General features: G+C 33.6%; 2 protein-coding genes across 6 annotated transcripts; one reads left to right on the top strand and one right to left on the bottom strand.

The window, feature by feature from the left end:
• The first annotated feature begins 234 nt into the window (after window positions 1-234).
• On the top strand, window positions 235-18082 carry pdlim3b (PDZ and LIM domain 3b). Of its 3 annotated transcripts, none has more exons than XM_051127999.1 (8): window positions 235-481; window positions 8257-8408; window positions 8820-8904; window positions 13208-13275; window positions 14777-14959; window positions 15971-16098; window positions 16391-16502; window positions 16625-18082. In XM_051127999.1, exons 1-8 carry the CDS (start codon window positions 389-391, stop codon window positions 16812-16814), a joined length of 1011 nt encoding a protein of 336 aa, XP_050983956.1. In that variant the 5' UTR covers window positions 235-388; the 3' UTR covers window positions 16815-18082. The 3 variants fall into 3 exon arrangements, with proteins under 3 accessions (XP_050983956.1, XP_050983955.1, XP_050983957.1); XM_051127998.1 differs by lacking the exon at window positions 13208-13275 and adding an exon at window positions 12682-12869 and having other exon boundaries at window positions 243-481; XM_051128000.1 differs by lacking the exons at window positions 13208-13275; window positions 14777-14959 and adding an exon at window positions 12682-12869 and having other exon boundaries at window positions 265-481.
• A 1264-nt stretch (window positions 18083-19346) lies between these two features.
• On the bottom strand, window positions 19347-25314 carry c14h4orf47 (chromosome 14 C4orf47 homolog). 3 transcript variants are annotated; one of them, XM_051128003.1, is made up of 12 exons: window positions 25258-25314; window positions 24686-24788; window positions 24455-24583; window positions 24317-24381; window positions 23852-23971; window positions 23586-23702; window positions 22271-22490; window positions 20487-20624; window positions 20326-20401; window positions 19989-20168; window positions 19677-19864; window positions 19347-19526 (listed from the first exon to the last, which is right to left on the bottom strand). In XM_051128003.1, the coding sequence occupies exons 6-12, from the start codon at window positions 23680-23682 to the stop codon at window positions 19475-19477; spliced, it is 951 nt and encodes a 316-aa protein (XP_050983960.1). In that variant the 5' UTR covers window positions 23683-23702; window positions 23852-23971; window positions 24317-24381; window positions 24455-24583; window positions 24686-24788; window positions 25258-25314; the 3' UTR covers window positions 19347-19474. The 3 variants fall into 3 exon arrangements, with proteins under 3 accessions (XP_050983960.1, XP_050983962.1, XP_050983961.1); XM_051128005.1 differs by lacking the exon at window positions 25258-25314 and having other exon boundaries at window positions 19677-19849; window positions 24686-24808; XM_051128004.1 differs by lacking the exon at window positions 25258-25314 and having other exon boundaries at window positions 24455-24861.
• Window positions 25315-25464: the final 150 nt, after the last annotated feature.

Raw genomic sequence — 25464 nt, 5'->3', positions numbered from 1 at the left:
CTGGCCGGGGGTAAGGAAAGAAAAGTCTAGACAGCGGACAGGCTGATAGAGTCACTGGTTGATGATTTTAGTTACTGAACCGCTAAGACTTATGGGAAAAGAGGATTAATCATAAAGGGTGTGAGATTTGGATCTGAAAGAAGTGGGGAGAGAGCCTGAACCCTCAGTTTCTCAGTCTACCCTATGACCTCACGAGAGGAGTGGCATCCCGGCATCATCTTTCTTTCATTCACTCTCCAAACCCCACACGCATGCTTAAAAGGCACTCAGAGACAGGCACTGGCTTCCAATCGTGTTTGGGTGAGCCATCCGTCCAGAGCTGATTGTTCTTTTCTTACTGCAGATCTCTCGGAAGCAAGTTCAACTTTGAAAACAAACCAAGACAGATATGCCACAGAACGTGGTGCTGGATGGGCCAGCCCCTTGGGGATTTCGGCTTTCAGGAGGCAAAGATTTTAACCAGCCGCTGACCATAACTCGGGTAAGTGAAAGCCTTTGGCTAAAGACGTCTGCTGCTTCACACATTCCACTCAGAGATAATGATGCTTTTGATGTGCTGGGTAACACTGCCGTGGGCATGAGAAACCAGTGGGTGGATCATAAAAAAACATTCCCAGGACCTCACTTTAGACGTAACTGAGGAGTACAGTGAGAAAGATTTCTGAGAAATATTTTTAGAGCCACAAGTTCAAACTGACATTCATTTATAGAAACATCTGTGGTTGTCAGGGAATCATTTCCCAATAGAGACTTTCTATGTTAGTTATCACTGCCTAGTTTTTATCTTCATGTCAGGGTGATTTACACTAGTAGTGCATTTAAGAAATTAATACTTGTAGTCAAGGATGGATTATATTTATCAAAAGTGAAGGTGAAGACATTTATAATGTTACAGTTTATAGTCATATAAATACTTTTTGTTTAAACTTAGAATCATGAAAAAAATACTCAGCAACTGTCTCCATCTTAAGCATCAAATCAGCATGTTAGAATGATTTCTGAAGGATCGTGTTGACACTGAAGACTGAAGTAACGATGCTGAAAATTCAGCTTTGACATCAGGAATAAATTGCATTTTAAAAACAATGAAATACACAACAGAAAACTACTTTAAATTTTAATATTTACTGCTTTTACTGAATTTTTGATCAAATAAATGCAGCCTTGGTGAGCATAAGAGACTCTTTCAAGAACATTTTCAAAATCTTACCAACCTTGAACTTTTGAATAGTGTGTATGATTTGAACATCATCATTTCAGTATTAGTCTTCTCAGATGTCTAACACTTGAATTAAATTACCCAATCTTTTAATGTTACATATTTCATAATAACAAGAGCATACTACCTTCTATTGCATCATGGTGTTTTTGAATTCGAAAATGCTGATTGTTCATGGCTCACCTCACTCATAAATGTGGTTACGAATTACAGCTGTACCTAAAAGTGTATATTACGTGAACTGTTAGGCATTTCTCTTCCAGTTACTAACATGCTCACAAAAAGTCAGAGACGGACACACTCTCTCTCTCAAACACACACACAGTCTAGTGTCTAATGCCAGGCTCTGGATGGGATCTCTACACCTGTTGTCTGAATGCATCGCAAAGCTCTTAGTCCAAAAGTATTTTAAACAGCCGATGAAATCTGAACATTTGTGGTAACACAAGAGGCCAAAGGTTAACTGAGCTCTCTGATATGTGCGAGATGAATTGGACAATATCTAATTTAAGCAATTATTTCAGCACCATCTCGAGCCTAATATCCACTCAGACGGTTCATAACTGTCTAAAAATTTTAATCCTTGCTTATAGATCACCTGGAAAGTGGTGAAAGTGCCCCATTTCATAGATGAAGTTGTTTCATAGTATGCTCAGCAACTGCACAGTTTGTGTTTTGGTGAAGGCTAAGAAGGTCCTAAGGCTCCGCCTGACTGAAACTATAAAATTCCCTTATACAGAAACACACTGCAGCTGCCTTCTCTAACTTATTCTGTATCTCTCCTAAGAGCTCTGTTGGGAGTTTGACTATGGGAAATGCTATGCGTTGTACCTACAAAACAGCTACATAATGACTTGTATCTCATCCAGGCTTGTGTCTGAACAGCTCTATTGCTTACAGGAAACGTGGAATGTAGTGGTATGATTAGTAGCTCAGTCTCATCAACAGCAGCTCTTTGATCGTGACATTCAAGTTCTGACATTCGCCATAAATTGTGGAAAAAATGCAGCAGAGAACGGACAGGTTGTCGTAAAAATGATATTTCCCATACTCCCTGATTAGAAGCAGAACAGTGGGTCTAAAGAAATATGAATTGCCTTAACAGAAAAAAAAATTGTGGTGGTATCATAGTACAGTGATTTACTGGTAACACTATTTTAATGATTACCTTATTCCTGTACCATGGTACTTCATTGTACTTCAAAGAATATTACCAATAAACATGTCTAAAAAGTATATTTTTCTGGTGCTGTACTGGATTTGGCCACATTAGGGAAATAGAAACTTCCAGGTGAACTAGATGTGAAGTCTCAGCTGAGCAGAGTGATGTCATTCCTAAAATAAACCAATCAGGTTTATTTAACATTCCTAGCTAATGGCTTCTCTGCAAAGTAAATTGACATTAGGTTTGATTTCAAATAAAAACAGTAAAACCCACTCAGACATAATCTAAATGGATTAGACTGAGCCTGTTTCTTATTTTGGCATATGCCAGAACCTGAAAGCTAAATATATAGCAACTTTAAGCAGAGAAATACTGATGACTAATGCAGAATGTGTGTGGTTTCTTTGTAAAACCGCTGTCTGTAATCATACAAGTATTGATGCCAGCAAGGTGGCTCTTTTCTCATACTATGAGCCCTGATGTTCTTATTCCAGTAACTTTAGCCTCCTTCTATGCGGGTGTGCCAGCACAGAAGGGGTTTTTATGAGAAGCCAAATCAGACCGTCTGAATTACAGTATACTGTTGAATAAAAAATTTAAATGTTTGTTATATTTATATAGTGCTTTGCTCAAGGGTTTGATAAAGATAGATCATGGTTAGGCATCAACATTGAAAATTGAGTTTTAGCCACGCCGCCCAAGAATGATAAGTCTGTCATCACCCTCATGTCGGTTTTTGTGTAGGTGCACTCACCCTTATGTCAGCAGAATACCTAACAATATACATTTACGCACGCTCATGTTGTTCCAAACCTGTATGATTTTCTTCCTTGTGCTGAACACAAATAAATATATATCAAAAATATTTTTACTATTTAAAATTCTATTTCTATTTTAATACATTTTAAAATGTAATTTATTCCTGTGATCAAAGCTAAATTTTCAGCATCATTACTCCAGTCTTCAGTGTCACATGATTCTTCAGAAATAATTCTAATATGCTGATATGCTGTTCAAGAAACATTTATTATTATTATTATTATTACTAATACTTAAAACAGTTGAGTAATTTTTTTAGGGTTTCTTGATGAATAGAAAGATAAAGCATAAGCATTTATTTGAAATAAAAAGCTTTTGTAACCTTTTACACTATACCATTCAAAAGCTTGGAGTCAGTATTTGTTTCTATGATATATAAATTATAGATTTAACATTTATAATGTTATAGAAGATATCTGTGTTGCTGTTCCTCTGGACTTTCTATTCATCAAAGAAACTTGGAAAAATCTACTCAGCTGTTTTCAACATAATAATTATAATAAATGTTTTTGAGCTGCAAATCAGAATATTAGAATGATTTCTGAAAAATCATGTGACTGGAGTAATGATGCTAAAAATTCAGCTTTGAAATCACAGGAATAAATTACATTTTAAAATATATTCAAATAGAGAACAGTTATTTCAAATAGTAAACATATTTCACAATTGTACATTTTTTGCTGTACATTGGATCAAATAAATGCAGGAGTGCAGAAGAGACTTCTTAAAAAAAAACATTAACAATCTTACTGTTCAAAAACTTTTGACTGGTAGTATATTTAGTTATTTATTTAAATAAAGAATGGTATAAATAAAGGTTTTCCAACAATGCCATGGTAAAACCAAAAATTCCCCAAAAAGCCTTTCAGTTAACAGTACTTTTTTAGTTCCTTTTTTTTTATTTCTTAGTGTGAAAAACATTTTAGTAATATGAAAAAAACGTTTTCCATTATAAAGAACCTTCTGTGCAATGAAAATATTCTTCACGAAACCACAGACGCCATTAGTGAATCTGTATTTTTAAGAGTGTACAATAAAAGTCAATGAGGTCTGATGTCGTTTTAGACCCCATTGACTTTAATTGTATGGACAAAACAGTTAAAACATTCATCAGAATATCTTTTTTTTCTCTTTTTTTCCTCACAAAGGAAAGACAACCATACCAGTTTGGAACAACAGTACAGGTTGGAAGGGTAAATTAATTATAACTTTTAGGTGAACTATCCCTTAATTTATTCTGCCTGATGTTGCTCCGAACATAAAGTCTGATGTTCAGCATGCCCTTACATGCTTCTCTTGTGGTTTTGTGTGTCACCTTGGGGATTTTTTCTGCACAGGTGCTGCACAGCTTACAAAAACCGAATTGTTACATTCATGTTTCTGTTTCTGACACTCAGATACCAGTCACTCGATGGTTTCAGCTCAGTTCATAGCGCTCTTTGTTTCCATCTATTAAACAGAGCGTCTTTGTTGTAGAGCCGAACGCGTCCCTCATGTGCTTGAGTAGTGTCAAGCGAACAATCTCATCTTCATTGTGTCCATTCTGAGATGTTTGGATGCTTATTTCTTCGCAGTAACCCTCGATTTCTCCAGACGCCCCTATAATAAATGTCTACGGGGAAATAAGGCCTAGTTTTCATTTGGCTAGCGATCAGTGTCTTACATGAAGTCATCTAAGATGTATTTTGAGATGAAGATAAGGGTGGACAAAGGTGATTGTTTTCTGAGAAAGGCAACAGGAAATGAGATATTACAGCTTGGCTGTTATTTGACAGGAAACAGAGCTGTTTGCTTCATCAGTCAATAAATTATGCATTAGGAATAAAACATCACAAATCTTAATGGCCTTAAACACTGATGATGGAAAACTAAAACCCTCTGGTCTTAAATAACTGGCGTGACTTGACCTGGTATAAATCTTCCCCTCTCGAGAGGCAGACTTAACTAGAAGAAGGTCAGCGGTGTTGGGATGTGCAGTAATAGAGCAGCTGAGTCAGGAGACAGGTAGAACGAGGCCTGCGCACGGGATGAGGTGATGAGATAAATGACTGGGGGGACGAGGAGAATACCTAAGAAAATGAGCCTGGCAGTGATGAGAGGAGTAAGGGATGATGTCAGACTCCATTAATGAAAGAGAGGATGATGGAAAGAGAGGGGAGAGAAACACCGGGCGGCAGGGTGGATGCCAGAGCAGTCAGATCATCAACCGCCAATAGGCCTGACTGTGCTCCCCTGGAGGGCGATACCCGGTTTTGACTGACACATCCGTGATGTGCTATTTTTAGTCCATTTCTAAACCACTGTGGGTCAACAGATTGTTTCTACCCCTGTCACTTTCTGTTTATGTCCAAACTGCTCTATAGTTTGCTGCAAACTTGTAGTGGCTTTGAAAGAAGGCTCTTAAGAATCTGATTGTTTGTATTCAGATGTTTGTTTCTTCTATAAAGAAGCTGAAGCATGTTTATCCTTAGATCAAACTCAGTCCTATTGCAGCAACTTTTGGCTTTCTTGCCCTGAGAAGACGTGATGCTAAAACACTCCAGTTTATATTGAATGTGGGGTCATTGGTATATAAGGGTCATTCACACAGGATGCATATGTTTTTCAAACACACAAGAAACAGGGCAGTAGGATTTAATTAATTAAATTAAATTAATTAATTTTTCAAGAAGAGCTTCAAGAAAAATTAAACAAAGAAAACGTACTTAAACCTTAAATGCATATGAATGTACAACATTTTTTATTTTAGTGATTTTTGTTTTAATTATTTACATACTATTATAGTAGTAAATCTTATTTTTTTAATGTTTTACTTGCATTTGAAATGCATGTGAATGAACAATTTATTTTAGTGGTTTTTATTTTTTATTTACTTTTGTATTTTTATTTTAGTGTTTTTTTTTTTAAATTATTTATATACTATTGTAATAGTAAATCTTTAGAATTTTTAACATACTATAGTAAATAATTTATATACTAATTATTAATATACTTTTATAGAAGTAAATCTTCAGAATGTTTTTACTTACACCTTAAATGCATGTAAATGTACAAACATTTTAATTTGTTATTTTTATTTAGTTATTTTATTCAGTTTATTATTTTTATTTTAGTGATTTTTTTTTTTTTTTGCACAAATTATTTGTATACTATTATAGTAGTAAATCTTTAGAATTTTTTATATATTATACAAAATCATTTAAATATTATTATTGTGGTAAATCTTTAGAATTTTTTTTACTTACACCTTAAATGCATGTGAATGTTTTTTTTATTTATGTATTATTATAGAAGTAAATCTTTAGCATTTTTTATATACCATACTAAATTATTAGTATACTTTTATAGAAGTAAATCTTCAGAATTTTTTTACTTATACCTTAAATGTATGTGAATGTACACTTTTTTTATTTTAGTGATTTTGTTTTTAATTTATTAATATACTATTATAGTTACACATCTTTTACAATTTTTTATATGCTATACTAAATTATTAGTATACTTTTATAGAAGTAAATCCTTAGAATTGTAGAATTAGTATACTTTTATAGAATTATTATTATTTTTTTTAAATTTACTTATTGTTTATATACTATTATAGTACACCTTAAATGCATGTAAATGTACAAACGTTTTTATTTTAGTGATTTTTATTTTATTAATTTACGTATTTTTATTTTAGTGATTTTTAAAAATTATTTATATACTATTATAGTAGTAAATCTTTAGAATTTTTTTTTATATTATACTAAATTATTTAAATATTATTATTGTGGTAAATCTTTGAATTTTTTTTACTTACACCTTAAATGCATGTAAATGTCCTTTTTTTATTTTAGTGTTTTTTTATTTATTTATATATATACTATTATTGTAGTAAATCTTTAGCATTTTTTATACCATACTAAATTATTAATATACTTTTATAGAAGTGAATCTTTAGAATTTTTTACTTAGACCTTAAATGCATGTGAATGCACATTTTTTTTTTATTTTAGTGATTTTATTTTAATTTATTTACATACTATTATAGTTATACATTTTTAGACTTTTTTATATACTATACTAAATTATTAATATACTTTTATAGAAGTAAATCTTTAGAATTTTTTACTTACACCTTAAATGCATGTGAATGTACAAACTTTTTAATTTCAGTGATTTTTATTCATTTTATTATTTTTATTGTAGTGGGTTTTTTTTGCTAATTATTTAATACACTATTGTAGTAAGTCTTTAGAATTGTATACGAAATTATTAATGTACTTTTATAGAAGTAAATCTTTATAAATCTTTTTTTGTTTTTTTGCAAATTATTTACTATTTATATACTATACTAAATTGTTTATATACTAATATAGTGGTAAATCTTTAAAACAATTTTCTTTCTCACCTTAAATGCATGTGAATGTACAAACTTGTTTATTTTAGTGATTTTTATTTTTATTCATTTTAGTGTTTTTTAGTGATTTTTAAAAATTGTTTATATACCATCGTTGTAGTAAATCTTTAGAATTTTTGATATACTCTACTAAACTATTTATGTACTATTATAGTAGTAAATCTTTTTTTATATAGTATACAACATTATTAATATACTCTTACAGAAGTAAATCTTTAGGCTTTATGCCTACACCTTAAATGCACGTGAATGTACTTTTTTATTATTTTAGTGATTATTTATTTTATTATTTTTATTTTAGTAAATTATTATTTATATAATATCATTCATTTTTATTTTAGTTTGTTTTAGTAATTGTGCTTGTCATTTTAATTTAGTATTAATTAACCTTTATTTGTTTAGTTTTATGTTTTTTTTTGTTTTTTTTTTAACTTCATTTTAAACTTATTTCAGTTAGCATTTCATTTAGATTCTTCGTTTAATATCTATATTTTATTTCACCTTTATTTGAATTACAAAAACAGAAAAACATGCTAATTATAGAAGAGACATACTCAAGTCATTATATATTTGCATAACATTTGAATGTATTTTTGAAGAAGCGAATACATGTGACAAAAAATAAGCATCAAGTCATCTCCTTGTTTTCAGGTGACACCAGGCAGTAAGGCCGCTCGGGTCAACCTGTGTCCAGGAGACATCATCTTGGCCATCCAGGGAGCGTCCACCGAAGATATGACTCATGCTGAAGCACAGAACAAGATCAAAGACTCCACCAATCAGCTTTTCCTCAAGATAGAGAGGTACCATGAGCTTTTCTCATTAAAAGATAGAGTTACAAAACAGCGTTAAGCATCTTTCAACAACTTTATATCAGGTTCTCTCACCTCCTTTTAAAGTTACAGCCAGAGGGAGGACCGTAAGCTTGAGTCCCAAAAGAATTTGCCTTTACCCCTTGCAATGAAAGTGTCCCTCAGTACCCACAGAGCCTTATTTATGACAACGATGAATGTGTCTTTCCTCGGTGATTAATACCCTCCCATAAACCATCTGGCTTGTACATGCCAGTCTGTTGACGTTACTTTACTATCTAGAAGCGGTCACGGCCCTGGTGCACAGTAATGACCCCCCTTAGTGCTCTTTGATCTTTTTTTTTACGATTTCACGGGAGGCGAGTACATGGTGTCTAACTGTGTCTATTAAATGTATTGCAGGCCAGAAACTAAAATGTGGTCACCTCAGGTTATAGAAGAGGGGAAAGTGAACCCATTCAAAATCAATTTGGAGGCAGAGAAGCAAGTAAGTGTAACGGAAGAGAAAAACAAATGCACAACACTTTATTTTTATCTGCTTATAATATGCAGCAAGAAAATAGTTTTTTTTTTATTTCTTTTTTTTTTTAAAGAAACACTAGAGTGCATGAGGCATGTTAAAGGGATACTCCACCCAAAAATAAAAATCCTCTCATTATTTACTCATCCTCATGCTGTCCCATATGTGTGACTTTCGTTATTCTGTGAAACAGTTATTGACATCAGAGTCCATATAATGTAGATGAATGGGATGATGCTTTAAAAAAACACTCAAAATGAACACAACGGTCCTCCATATGACCTCAGGTGAAAGAGTAAGTGTGGAAAAAAATTTCAATATTGTAAAAACTCTTACATATATGTGACCCTGGACCACAAAACCAGTCTTAAGTCGCACGGGTGTATTTGTAGCAATAGCCAAAAATACATTGTATGGGTCAAAACTATTGATTTTTCTTTCATGCGAAAAATCATTAGTATGTTAAGACCATGTTCTTTTCTACAATAAATATATCAAAAATTAATTTTTGATTAGCAATATGCATTGCTAAGAACTTAATTTGGACAACTTTAAAGGCATGTTTTTTTCAATATTTTGATGTTTTGCACCCTCAGATTACAAATAGTTGTATCTGTATATCTAAATATCCTAAAAAACCAAACATCAATGGAAAACTTATTTATTCAGCTTTCAGGTGATATATAAATCTCAGTTTCAAAAAATGTACCCTTATGACTGGTCTTCTCTGTATAATAACAAAAAACATTTATTTCAATGGAAAAAAAGTGTCCAAAACACTCAGTTTCAACACTTTGAATAATAGGGCCCTACAATATTTTTCCTGTTTTTTTTTTTTTTTTTTTTTTTCCCCCCCAGAAATTTTTGTTTTAATTTTTCTGACAGTCAAATGACATTAAACATTTATTTATTTTTAATCAAATGAAAATTAAACCCTTTTGTCCGCCATTCATACATACAGAGCAAAGCGAAACATGCAGGATTCATATCTAAACCGTCTTTTTGCGTTTTAATATTCACAGACATTAGTCCATATCGCGATTAAGTAACAGACACAATTTTGATGTATTCATCCAAAAATTGTCGAGTTCCGTGGCTATAGAGTAAATTCCGTTTTTATGAATGGATTCCGCGATCCCGTCCGCATTTTCGCTGAGGAGAAATTGTAGATGGGTGTCCATGCAGAGACAGAAATGACATGCCGTTGTGTAAATTTAAATTTATTTTGTTTAATAAAAGAACAAGGTATAGACCTGTTCTATAGGAAAGGCAATCTTTAATGACTTCTGTGTGAAAATAAAATGAGATAAAATTAACTTGACCTTCAAGGAGGCCGCCCCCCTAATATAATGGAAGGGGAAACACTGGATATTATTGATACTAATTTTGATAAGCTTATTGTGAAACTCGTGAACTGATGATCCTTCTGCATCACTCCTTGTGTGAGTTTCACTGTACACTTACACACCATGCCTCTCAACAAGCTGATGTTTGTGCCATGAATGAACTCATGAACCTGCACTTGACAGTTAGCTGGAAGGGATGGTTTATAAAGTTTAAAAAGTTTGAAATATAGGTATTTTTCTCACCTATCGTATTGCTTCATAAAATATTGATTCATCAACTGGGGTCATATGAATTATTGTTGTGTTTTGAGAGATGTTTAAAGCATCATCCTGTCCACTTGCATTATATGAACTCACAAAGATTGATTCTTTTTCTTAAAAATGTTGTTTGTGTTCCATAGAAGAAAAAAGTCATATATATCTGGGACTGCATGATGTTAAGAGGATTTTCATTTTTGGGTGAAGTATTCCTTTATAAATTGTGCATAGCTGCTATTTTTCATTTGATTTGTCCATGTTCAACACAATATGCCTTAAAGGGGTAGTTCACCCAAAAATGAAAATTCTGTCATTAATTACTCACCCTCATGTCATTCCAAACCCGCTAGACCTTTATTCATCTTCAGAACACAAATTAAGATATTTTGGATGAAATCTGACAGCTTTCTGACCCTGCATAAGCAGCAATGCAACTGACATATTCAAGGCCCATAAAGGTAGTAAGGACATTGTTAAAATAGTCCATGTGACATCAATGGTTCAACCTTAATTTTTCTGACAAATTAACAATGATTTTAGAAAGTATAAATTAGTATGACTTAATGTATTAGCATGTGATTATTACTTACTGTTTTTTTTTTATTTATTTATTAAAACGTCTCTTTTTTTATTTATTAATTTTTTTGTATTTCTGTAATTTATTATGAAATAATAAAATAGATGATTCATAATAAATAAGTAATTTAATAAGTAAATAAATGATCAATATAAATAAATGGAATTTTAAAATATTTTAATAAAGATCTCAGTAAGTAAATAAGAATAAAATAAATATTTAAATAAAAAAAGAAAATATTCATACGTAAGAGTATTATATATAATATAGAAGACTAAAAAATGCAATTTTAAGTAAACTAAATAAACTATAATTCTGTTGCTTTTATTTAGTTTTATTCTTATTATTATTAATATTATTGAAGTGCCCTTATTATGCCATTTGTAATTTCTATGAATGAAACTACGTCACAATGCCGGCTCCTGCGTCAGCAGCATTGCATACATGCGTTGTGGTACTTTTGCGTTGAAGACTGACACAGAAGAGAAGAAATTGTTGAATAAAATCTTTATTTTTTCTTTCTTTGCACACAAAAAGTATTCTTGTAGCTTCATAAAATTATGGTTTAACCACTGATGTCACATGGACTATTTTATTGAGGTCCTTACTACCTTTCTGGGCCTTGAACGTGTCAGTTGCATTGCTGTCTATGCAGGGTCAGAAAACTCTCAGATTTCATCAAAAAATCAAAAATAATTTGTGCATCCGAAGATGAAGGAAGGTCGTACAGGTTTAGAACAACATGAGGGTGAGTAATGACAGAACTTTCATTTTTGGGTGAACTATCTCTTTAAAGGAAATAGAAATTTGCTTAATCCACTGGATTCTCTACAGTGAATGGGTGCCGAAGCTAAAAAATTTTGTTGATTGGAGTCTTGGATTACTTGTGGATTATTGTGCTTTTTAGCTGTTTGAACTCCCATTCTGATGGCACCCATTCACTGCAGAGGATCAAATTTGTGGAGCAAGTGCTGTAAGAAAGAAAAGAAAAAAAAAAAGTCCCTTGTTACCTAAAGACTCAGTGTGACAGCTTGAAAAACAATGCAATCGTTCAGCAAAGTTTAAATGTGACCCTGGACCACAAAACCAGCCTTATGGGTCATTAAAAAAATTAAAATAAGCTTTCCATTGTTAGGATATTTGAAATCTGGAATCTTGAGGGTGCAAAAAAAATCTAAATATTGAGAAAATCGCTGTTAAAGTTGTCCAAATGATGTTTTTAGCAATGCATTGTACTAATACAAAAAGTAAGTTTTTAAATATTGCGGTAGGAAATTTACAAAATATGTTCATGGAACATGATCTTTACTTAATATCCTAATGATTTTTGGGATAAAAGAAAAAATTATAATTTCGACCCATACAACCCAACAATATGGCTATTGCTACAAATATACCCATGCTACTTATGACTGGTTTTGTGGTCCAGGGTCACAAATGCACCAGTGTATGCACCATCTTGAGGTAACAAAAGGACATATCTGCAGAATGTGGTATGCAAATATGCTGTTGTTTGTGTGTGGCTTTGAGTATGTTGTGTGTCCATCTGTCCTACACATGCAGGAGTATAAACCTATTGGCACAGGTCATAACAGAAGAGCACAGCCCTTTGTGGCTGCCGCCAGTTTGGATGACAAAACGCAGGTGGTGAGCTCCACCTACAACACTCCCATAGGCCTCTACTCTCAAGATAATATCCAGGACGCCCTGCAAGGACAGATCCGTGGTCTGGTGCATGAAAAGCCTGAGGGGTGAGTGCCAACATGGATCACCCCAACCATATAGACTAAGATACTTCTCTCTGCTTGCTGTACACTGGCTGCCCACTTACTACTAACACGCACTTTGATCCTCCCGAAGTCCTTACAAGTCTTCCTGCATCCCAAATATAAGCATCTGATGATAGAAAGAAGTTAACTGGGTTCTGTTAGAGATAAGAAAGGGCACTTATCTAATGTTTTCATACTGTTATATTAGAACTGAACAAATATTTACATTTGGGCCTGCAGTGTTGGATCTTGGAGGACTTCTGTTCCTTTACCTTTCACCTCTAACTGTCTATTCACATCTTCACTCTTATGTCTTACAGGAGGTTGATTACTTCGAACACAAGTTTAATGTCAGACCAAAGCCCTTCATATCTGCAAGCCAAAAGAGGTCATTAGGCAAAAGCACCTTACATGTAGTTAAATATGGTCACTTGATCACAGTAGAATTTAGGGCTGGGTTTTGACACAAATTTCATGATTTAGTTGGATTCTGATTCACAAGCTTGTGATTCAATTCGATTACCGAATTATCAGGTACTAGTAACTGGTATTAAAATGGAGGAGATGATTCGTTTGCACTGCCGCTCTTGAAATGAGGCATTACAGCAATGTAACACTCCAAATTAAGCAGCTCGAACATGCCATTTATTGTTTGGATACTGTGAAAATAGACAGAATTTGAAATCAGTGACTTTGTTTCATATCATATCAGTAATAAAGCACAAAGCTTATTGTGATTTATTGGATGGGAGGTGCGCTACAATTTTCCGTTTATTAATTTTCCGTTCATGAACTTTGAAAACAGGCTAGACTAATCGATTCTTTGCGTTCTAGAATCAATTTTGTTTTGTAAAAATTAAAATAATTAAAATCGAAAAATCTTTTTGTTTTTTACCCAGCCCTAGTAGAATTGTTTTTTTTTTCATTCATGCATTCATTTAGCTGATGTATGTCAGTCAAACATTTTTAAACAGTATTTTTTTTTTAACAAAGTCTCTTCTGCTCACCAAGCCTAAATATAATAAAATATTTTTACTATTTAAAATGGCTATTTAAATATTTTTAATGTAACTTAATCTCTGTGATCAAAGCTACATTTTCAGCATCATTACTCCAGTTTGTCACATGATCCTTCAGAAGTCCATCTAACATGCTGATTTGCTGTTATAAAAATTGTTACTATTATTATCAGTATTTAAAATAATTAAGTACATTTTTTTCAAGATTCTTTAAAGAATATAAAGATCTAAATGTCAGCATTTATCTGAAATAAAAAGCTTTTGTAACATCATACCATTCAAAAGCTTGGAGTCAGTATTTATAGAATTTACTTTTATTTAGCAAGGATGCTTTAAATGAATCAAAAGTGATGATAAAGCCATTTATAATTTTACAAAAGATTTCAGATAAACACTGTTCTTCTGAACTTTCTATTCAAAAATCATACTCAGCTGTTTTCAAAATAATAATGATGCTTTTTTGAGCAGCAAATCAGAATGATGACTGAAGTAACAATGCTAAAAATTAAGCTTTAAAATCACAGGAATAAATTATTTTAAAATATATTCAAATAGAAAATAGTTATTTTAAATAGTAAAAATATTTTACTGTTTTTGGATCAAATAATACAGTCATGGTGAGCAGAAGAGACTTAAAAAAAAGATTAAAAATCTTACTGTTTAAAAACTTTTGACTGGTAGTTTAAAGCAGTAGCACAGTATATATTGAAGCTCTGTGTACATCTCTAACTACTTCTTCCATTCTTTTCTGTCTTGTTTGTCCTTTTCTGTGTTCTCTGTGTGTTTTTTTTTTAATTTTTTAATTTTTTTTATTTAATTGCTTCCTTGTTTGGTTCACCTGGCTATTATACACTCACCTTTCAACTCCAGTGCCAGCACATCCCAGACGCTGATGGGAAATGTAGCTCAGATGCCTGGCACCCCGTCGGCCGGGTCCAAGGCAACTCTTTCTGCACAGTATAACTCCCCCATTGCATTATACTCGGCAGACAATGTCTCAAATACACTACAGCAGGCTCAGATGTCCACTGTAGTCAGGCAGGCAGAGCCCAGGTAATCTTACCACCTTACAAACTTAATAGCTTAGACTAACACAGTAAGCATAGCTGCATAAGGACCTGTAGATTAAAAAAACAGGGTTCTTACAGATAGAAAACCTCAAATGTGGTGGAAAAAAAGGAAAATATTGCGAAAGTGAGCTCTTAAAAATAAAGGTTCTCTAATGGCATCTGTGGTTCCATGAAGAACCTTAAACATCCATGGAGTCTTTGGGAACCCAAAATAATTCTTTCAGTGGCATCAAAATACCCTTTTTAGAACCTTTAGTTTTAAACTTGTAGGCCTGGAAAAACACTGAAATTGCAGTAATAAAATATAAGTAATGGAAACACATGTATAGTGAATATAGGTTCTGGTCACTATACAATAGACATAAGAAAAAAAAACATTAAATAAATGTTTACTTTATTTACAGTGAAAGTCTATGGGGCAAGGCATAAATGTAATAACTTTTAATGTTAAAAAGGGTAATAAATTAATGTAAAAATAAATAAATGCACACAAGACAAACATTTATATGAGACTAGTTTCAAGCCCTGTTATGACCATGTAAAGCCAAAAAAAAAAAAATAATAATAATAAATAACTTGTACAGTAGCTGACAGTGTTACAATTAAAAAAACTGTGGTAATCGACAGCATGTTGATTGATGTTGATGATGATAATTTATTTTAAATCTGGGACATTTATTTTATTTTTTTAAATACCAATTTAAGTTCTAAACAGTTTACGTCCCCTTACAAAAATTAACAATGGTTTTATTATAGTAAAAAGTGTAGTGCCCATTTTTTTTTTGGCAGCTTGTTTTGTTAGTTTAATTACAAATACTATTGTTAAACTATAGTTAGTGTAGCAAAACCATGGTTAATTTTTGTAAGGGTTAGCCAGCATCTAAAATTTATAATGTGCCCTCCTGAGCACTGTCAAACTTTTATATAACAGGAGGAATTATACTTTTTACTTAATGGATACACATTCTGAGGTTCTGCCTTTCTCTGTTTTCAGCCCTAAACCCCTGACGTCCATTGAAGACTCTCATGTCTACCGCATGCTCCAGGAGAATCAAGATCAGTCTCACGAACCACGTCAGTCTGGATCGTTTAAAGCCTTGCAAGACTATGTGGAGAGTGATGGTGCGTTGCCTTCATCTGTTATCTGGGGCAATTCTGACTTCATAAGACCGAAATTACAGCTTGCTGCACTGATAAAGATGTCAAAGCATAAATGTCAGCAAATTTTCTGGTGAACTACAGATGCACTTGAGGAGTAATAGTTTTGCAGGCTCAATTTGACTTAGCGGCCTTCACCATCCTCAGCAATCCTGCTAATGACGTCAGTCAGAGCCTGCTGTTCTCTTAATAGTCTGGTTTTAGTGTGAGGGAGAATTTCACATTGCCGATCTGAGACTCTTTATTCCTCTGACAGGAACAAGGCCCATGGTGACTAGAAGTGTAAAAGCCCCAGTGACAAAACCCCAAGCTGCCACAGCCTCACTGCAGAAGCTGCCTCTCTGTGATAAATGTGGCACTGGCATTGTGTGAGTATGGCATTCAGCACGAGACCATACAGATGCTGTCGTCTCTGAGAATATAGAATGAAAATTGTTCATGCATTTTAACAACTTCATTAAGTCAAAGTTTTTCTACAATTGTCTCACAGTGGACCGGTGGTGAAAGCTCGGGACAAGTACCGCCATCCAGCCTGTTTCGTGTGCTCAGACTGCGGCTTGAACTTGAAGCAGAAGGGCTACTTTTTCGTGGAAGGACAGATGTACTGTGAAGCCCACGCTCGAATGCGAATGGCCCCACCTGAGGGACATGATCTAGTTACTGTATATCCCACTGCTTAGAGGGACGGACGGTTGAAATTAGACAACTGGTATTGTTTGCGCTTATTGCTTCTTGATGTTCCGTTACTAATTTCTTCATTTTAGTTTATAAAGACCAATTTAAAGCTGTATACATTTGAAGGAGAAGTCCACTTCCAAAACAAAGATTCACATGTAATGTATTCACCCCCTTGTCATCCAAGATGTTCATGTCTTTCTTTCTTCAGTCATAAAGAAATTGTTTTTTGAGGAAAACATTTCAGCATTTTTCTCCATATACTGATTTTGAACTTGCAAACTTGCAGTTGAACTTCCAAAATGCAGTTTGAATGTGGCTTCAAACGACCCCAAATGAGTTTGTAAACGAGCGCAGCTGAGAAAGAAGGGTCTAATCTAGCGAAACGATCGGTTATTTTCATTAAAAAAATACAATTTAAATACTTTTTAATCTCAAACGCTCGTCTTGTCTAGCTCTCCCTGAACTCTGTATATTCTGACTCAAGACAGTTAGGGTATGTCGAAAAACTCCAATCGTATTTTCATAGATCAGACACTCTTAACAAAATGATAAAACAGAGATATAGGACGATTTTGAAGTTGAGGGAGAACATGCGATGGGAGTTTTTCAGCATACCCTAACTGTCATGAACCGGAACAAAACAGGCCAGGCAGAGCAAGACAAGATGAGTGTTTGAGATTAAAACGTAAATAAATTGTATTATTTTTATGAAAATAACTTATCGTTTCTCTAGATAAGACCCTTCTTCCTCGGCTGGGATCATTTACAACTGCATTTGGGATTGTTTGAAGCTGCATTTAAACTGCATTTTGGAAGTTCAAACTCAGGGCACCATAGAAGTATATGGTTCTCCAATGCTGAAATGTTTGCCTCAAAAAACTTTTTCTTTTTGGCTTAAGAAAGAAAGACATTAACATCTTGGATGACAAGGGGGTGAGTACATTATATGTGAATTTTTGTTCTGGAAGTAGACTTCTCCTTTAATCTAGATCTTGTTAAAAAGCTGTTAGTTAACTCTCCCATTTCTCACATATTAGGCTTCTGTGCAGAGCAAATACTGAATTTAAACAAAACTAATAGTTTTCAGTTAGTCTCAAAATATGAAAAAAGGTCATTTTGCTTTTACTACAGGTTCAAGTATGCCATCATCTATGTACAAATTATTTGGTAATACACACAAACTGTTTCATGATGAGTCATTTGCACAGTAAAACAAATAAAAATGCAATGCAATTTGTTTCCCAATACAGTTTTTTAAACACTTTGTTTATATCCTGTCTATGAATATTACTTGTGCTACATTGTTTTGTTTTTTTCCCCCAATGTTCATGTTTCTGAATGAACTAAAAAAGCGAAAACCGTCTACACTGTGCCAACTGTGAACTTGGTTTGAAGGGCATATTAATGTGCAAGACGAAAGGTTTGGATTACTATGTTACAAATGGAGACATTTGAAATTAACTGTCTAAACCATATTTATAAATGTAAATGACGTACACTCCCATTCAAAGGTTTCTGAACAGTAAGATTTGTAATTTTTTTTTAAAGATGTCTTTTCTGCTCAGCAAGCCTGCATTTATTTGATCCAAAGTACATCAAAACAGTAAACATTTTGAAATATTTTTACTATTCAAAATAGCCGTTTCTACTTGAATATATTTTAAAATATAATTTATTCCTGTGATCAAAGCTAAATTTACAGCATCATTACTACAGTCTTTTGATCCATCAGAAATCATTCTAATATGCTGATGTGCTGTTCAAGAAACATTTTTTATTATTATTAATATTTAAAACAGTTTAGTACATTTTTTTCAGGATCCTTTGATGAATAGTAAGATCCAAAGATCAGCATTTATCTGAAATAAAACTATTATGTAAAATTATACACAAGCTTGAAGTCAGTATAATTTTTTGGGAAGAAATAATAGAAATTAATACTTTTAATTAGCAAGGATGCTTTAAATTGATAAAAGTGATAAAGACAATGTTACAAATGTTCAGATAAATGCTGTTTTTCTGAACATTCTGTTTATCAAAGAAACCTGAAAAAAAAAATCTGCCGTTTTCAACAATGCTTTTTGAGCAGCAAATCAGAATATTACAATGATTTCTGAGCAATCATGTGACTGAAATAATGATGCTAAAAATTCAACTTTGAAATTACAAGAATAAATTATATTTTAAAATGTATTCAAATAGAAAACAGTTATTTTAAAAAGTAAAAATATTACAAAATTTTGTTGTACTTTAGCTTAAATGCAGGCTTGGTGAGTAGAAAAAAACATATCTTACTGTTCAAAAACTTTTGATTGGTAGTGTAAATGCTGCAAAAACTTGTGAACTTTAAGAGCTTTCTAAACTGGCAAACACCTTGCTGGTTAAATACACAATATGTATTTTTAATGTTTAATAACTTGTGGTTTTAGACAAGTATCTCAGTGTAAAAAAAATGCACACACGAGTTGACTTGACTTGACTACACATTAACCATCACTAGATGCCAATGCCATAAAACATTTTTTTTTCTTTCTTGAGCTAGACTTAAGCATATGCACTCTTTAAACAGTTAATCTTTAAAGAGTTAACAACAAAATTGCAGCTTTTTAATCTAAAAACCAGTATTTGACTTTCATTATTCACCTGGCGACATCACACGTTCTCAGTACGCCATCACAGAGGGGATTCGATTGTAGTTTGTGGAGTTCACAGCCCTGTAAAATAAAGAAAGTCGCATTACTGTGAGCCTACAGTGTCTTATTCTGTTGAACTTAATCAGCAGCTGATATTACTGATTATTATACAAAGCATAAAGCACTGTTTGGTGTGTGATATGAGTCACAGGTTCCTGCAGCCCGGCTTACTTATTGACGTTGAGGCTGATGATGCTCTTGACAGGTGTGCTTTTTGGACCGGGGGGCGGATGAAATATCTGTACTTCCTTATTCATCATTGCTGATTTGGTCTTTTTGGTGCCATAGGGTTCTGCAGAGTAGGTGGGGTAGGAGTCAAATGTTCCAGCTTTCATGCCTCCAGTCTGCAGAAAATAAAACTAAAATAGATACGGCACCAAAATAATATGGCACAAAATAATCCAAGGTGGCAACTCAATACAGCTCTTTTTCCATATGCACCTCATGAACATTTTTACACTGTGTTTGATCTCTTTTACACACCTTTTTACTGGGTGAACTTGGTTTGAAGGGCACGTTGATGTGCTTTTTCTCCTCTGTCTTCTTTGGAGGTGGTAGAGGTTTGTCAAATTTGTAGGGATTGCTGTCAAAGCATTCAACTGGATGAAGGTTCAAACGAAACGCTCCCCCTTTTAGCATGGATTTGTGTGCCATGATCTCACGCTGGTAAACAAATTATCTCTCTCATTAGAGAAAGAGAACACAGTCATCTGCTTGCATTGAATTAAACTGTCAGGTACTCAGAGGACGCCTTATCTTAATTAAAACAAGGACCCGGGAGTCTGATTAAAAATCTCATTTAGGTAGGACCTAAAAATACCTTTAGCATTTCCTTGGCTCTGTCATAGGGGTCTGAGGAATAGGACACCGTCTTGGAGAGGGTGACGTCGGGATAGCTATTAGAGCGCAAGGACAAATCAATACATCTGACAGCCAAACCACGGAAACGTGCATATTAAAGGATAATGTCGTTTTGCTTACCCGTAACCACTTCCCTTTTTGGGCGGATTGGTGTAGAAGTTTTTTCCAGGTGATTTGTTTGGTTTCCTTGGACTGTGGAGGGCACTCATTGCTTGAATGGGGCCTCCAAATGTCCCGTAATAGCTGCCCACTCCACATCTACAAATCGGAGAAAACTGTTAAGCAACCATAAGGATGGTTTCAGGAAAAATTGGAAAAACTAAGATGCACGGAAGTTTTATTTCTGGTACAAATAGAAAAAAAACCCTTAACTTAAGAAATACTTATAGTATCTTACTAGTTCTGTGACTAGCTGCATTAATGGCTCACTCCAGCTATTACTCCTCTGGGTTTGTGAATGTTTTTTTTTTTTTTTTTTTTTTTCAGTCTCTCAGATGCACATGAAAAACAGTGTTTGTGTTTCATGCTTTGAACTATTGCAACATGGTGAAATCCTTGTCTTCAAAAAAATAAGGACTATATCTTGTTTTCAGGTCAACACACATCATTAAAAAGCACAAAGCATGTTTCTTTCTTGAGAAAGTCTAAGTTCTGGGGTCTTTTTCATGTCTTCAGGTTTTAATAGACTATGCCAGCTAATGCCTAGCTCTCACAGTAATGAAATATCCTTGAACCAAATACATCTCAGGTGCAAATTTGTTCTCCTTGGTGTAAAGATTGAATATATCTCGCTGGATAATCTTTGCACCAGTACACCAGTCAATAAAGCTATTAAATCAAATGAAAATTCTGTCATTATTTACTCACCGTTACATTGTTCACATCTGTATGAATTTATTTGTTTTGTTGAACATTTAGTTTGAGAAATGTCTGGTTTTTTCCCCCTCCATACAATCAAAGTCAACAATTGTTAACTCAATACATTACTCAAAATGTATATTTTAATAGGTTTAAAATGAAATTAGGGTGTATAAATTATGACAGAATAGATAATTGTAGTTCATTGCTGCCACAACAACAAACACAGCAATACTACTACAACTAATAATAATTTCTTCTTACATTTTCACAATTACACTATCAGTCAAAAGTTTTTGAACGGTAAGATTTTTAAAAAGTCTCTTCTGCTCACCAAGCCTGCATTTATTTGATCGAAAGTACAGCAAAAACAGTAAAATTGTGAAATATTTTTACTATTTGAAATAACTGTTTTCTATTTAAATATATTTTAAAATGTAATTTATTCTTGTGATTTCAAAGTTGATTTTTTAGCATCATTACTCCAGTCACATGATCCTTCAGAAATCATTCCAATATTTTGATTTGCTGTTCAAAAAACATTTATTATTATTATTATGTTGAAAACAGCTGAGTAGAATTGTTTCTTTGATAAATAGAAAGTTCAGAAGAACAGCATTTATCTGAAATCTTTTGTAACATTATAAATGTCTTTATCATCACTTTTGATCAATTTAAAGCATCCTTGTTAAATAAAAGTATTAATTTCAATAACAAATCAGCATATTAGAATGATTTCTGAAGGATCATGTGACACTGATTATAAATTTAGCTTTGATCACAGGAATAAATTACATTTTAAAATATATACAAATAGAAAAGTTATTTTAAATAGTAAAAATATTTCATAATTTTACTGTTTTTGCTGATCAAACAAAAATCTTTCTGTTCAAAAGAAATTTATATTAAAAAAAAAAAGAGAAATAATTAACCCTCTAGGGTCTGAGGGTGTTTTGGGGCCCTGGAGAAGTTTGGGAACCTGAGATCTGTGCTTTTTTCAGTATCTTAAACAGTCGTGTGTACCACAGAAAGAAAGCATGACTTACTTTTTTTTCTCTCCGTTACTGGGAAGAAAGGCTTTGCCTATGTTCTTTTTGGACTGCTGTATCCTGTACTGCCTTTCTATTTTGACAGGGTCTGTGAACGCCTCTCTCTCAAAGATCCTCTTAAACTGTGTGTCGAAGTATCCCGCCTGGAGCGCGCTCTTTGATTTAGCTCCTCCTGACAGCATCTGTTTGCTCTTGTATGCGGAATCATTAAATGGGCCTTACCGTGAAAAACAAAGAACATTAGTCAGACATTATAATTTTTGCAAAATTACTTTTTTATTTTCTATATAATACAGGGGGTGGGGTTAGTTGCCACATTATCCTGTATGTAGACTGTACTGTACATGCTTATCCAGTTACACAAATGCTTATTGTCTCTAGCAGTATGTAATCAATATAATCATTGACATACAGTCAAACCAAAATGTATTCAGACACCTTTAACATTTCTCACATTATCAGTTTATTCCCTATAGTTTAGAAAATGCTAATGAAAAGAAGTCAGAACTGTGTTAGAACAAATTCATCTTGATAATCACAAATTAATTACAGTCAAACCAAAAATTTATTCAGACACCTTCAAAATTTCTCACGCTATCACAGTTCATTTGCTATAGTTTAGAAAACGGTAATAAAATATGGAAGGAACTCGAGTTAAACTGTGTCAGAACAAATTCATCTTGATAATGTCAGATAACTTTGATAGAAAGATATGAAACACAACATGGTCAGGTCAAAGTGTCAAATTTTATCAGTCCACTGTATGAAGAATTTTTGGGTCACTGTCACAGATTACTTTGTCACAGATTATTTTGCTATCCTCACTTACATACATAAACTATAGCGTCCTGCACCCACAAGTAAAAAATATCAAAAATTACATCTGGTGTCAATACTTTTTGGTTTGACGGTACATTTTGACAGCGTCAGCTACATAATGAATGTTTTAACTAAAAGGCGGATCCGTGTGTTCGCAAGATTTCCGTTCAGGAAAGTTATTCAAGCCAAGACTGTTAGTGTGCCTTTACAGAAACTTGACAAATATTCACAAGTGACAAGCAGCAACAAGCCTCCACTGTAACGACCCTTCAAAAGCTGGCGAGGTGAACCTGTTTGCCAAAATGCGATTGTAATGCGGCTAAAACGATTCATAAAAATGATAAATACTTTGAAAACTGCACTATTTTAAATAAACACCGGGTTTATATGTAATTTTTCTGTCTTTGACGCATGTTACAGTGGTATAATTTGTTGACGCTGTCTATGCAACAAACTCAACACTGCATAAATGTTTCATGTTGGTTACACTTACGGTAAATAAAAGGCGTATATTTGTCCCCTATTGAGATGTATCCCATCTCCTTAAAGATGCCAATCCGCTCCATGTCAGATTTTCCTTCTGGAGGCATTTTTTAAAGTTTTATATAGCCTACAGATATGAAAGACAGATGTGAAAATATGAATTGAGCAATGCAAACCAGTTTATGCAGATTATCACGCTATAATTATGTTAAGCAACTCTATATACAATATGCTTTATGTATTCTTAAGCTAATAAATACAGGTCCATATACATACCTCGAATTATGTAATGCCTTGTGGTAAACAGTTAGTAATGGAAGTAACTCTGCTGTGGTGTTTGTGTAGGTTGTGTACGTTGTCATGGTGTCCAGCAGGTCAGTTACTCAGTAAGCTGGACTGTCAAGAGTCGTTTATGTGGGTAACAAACTTAACAACAAAAACATTTAACAAATTATGCTAAAAACCAAACGTTTAGAATAGACTACTATCATATATGTCTACTATCATACATCTATTTTTTATTTATTTTTTTATTTATTTTTGCACATCAGAGCTCGTGACGGGAACAAGAAGGAATTCTGGGTATTACAGTAAAATACAAATTCCACAAACGGTAATTAATCACAGTGTAACAAATGTTTAGGAAACCGAACTACTTTATATAAATAGCTTTACTTTAAACATCTTTACTTTTTTTTTATTATGATCATATTAAAACTGTATACAATAGTATAGTTATACTATTTAGTTGTAACTGGTCAAGAGAGCTCCATCCTTTTCAAGTCATCCATAGTGATGGCGACAACCTGCAACAAACGTTAAACAGTTATTGCAATTTTGACTGTACGTTATAAGAACCAATATAAGTGTATATCTTACATTTTCGTGACAGGGGTCATCATAGTGACAGATGTCGTTTGGAAAGGCTGCTCGGACCATCTCTTTGAGCTCAGCTGGATACACGTAAGTGGGTTTGTCACATGTGCTGCAGCCGATCTTGTTGTTTAGCTGTCAACATTTGCGTTAAAATCACGCAACAACGTGAAAATGATATTAAAATAGTTACTATTTTAGTTACTACTACTAAAATAGTTACTAAGTGACGCTTACTAACTGACGCTGGATTAAACGATAAACCTTTCTCCGTTTTATCCGGTCTGTCTTCTTCAGCCTGGAGGCCGCGTGGAGCAACGGCCCCACCCAGAGGGGCACACTAGACATGAAGTAAGTCATGATGATTATGGAAAAATTGAATGTTAGGCTAGGCCTATCTAAATCAGACATAAGCCCTATTCGGACGGTAGTTGTTTCTCATGACGTTTGTAGTCTAAAAATGAATTTACATGAAACCTCAGTGATAAAACTCATGGGTTCGGATGGCGATTTATTGACAGTGGAGAATCAAGCGAGTTCTGTGGTGTTTATCAAAAACAGTAGGTAATTCGGTCGGGGATTTTCACCAGGGTGGTGGGAGAAAAACACACATTCTGGACTGAACTGCAATAAAAATCACCGGCTAACCCCTGTAAATGTTAAAAAAAAAAACCCCTTACGTCCACATGAGAAACAATTCCCGTCCGAATACACTAATCAGATGCTGAATGCACAAATAATCGAATGAAACACCCCATTCAAACACTGAATCTAACCATATAGAGCCAACAGTTATGTCAGAATATTACCCGAATGATTGACAGAGATCAATGTAAGTGTCCATTAATTATCACCATATCAAGAAGTTGCTACATTAGAGTGAAGGCTGCTGCGCATGTGCAAATAGAGGAAAGCATCTGAAACAATGTAACTGAATCAAATGAATCTGAACCAGTGCCGACTGAATCAGTCAGTTTTTAAAGGGCAAGACAAGGACAACATTTATTTGTTTAAAC

The sequence above is a fragment of the Labeo rohita genome, chromosome 14 (genome assembly GCF_022985175.1).
Source record: "Labeo rohita strain BAU-BD-2019 chromosome 14, IGBB_LRoh.1.0, whole genome shotgun sequence".
Lineage (NCBI taxonomy): Eukaryota > Metazoa > Chordata > Actinopteri > Cypriniformes > Cyprinidae > Labeo > Labeo rohita.
This window is presented reverse-complemented; position numbering and strand designations above follow the sequence as displayed.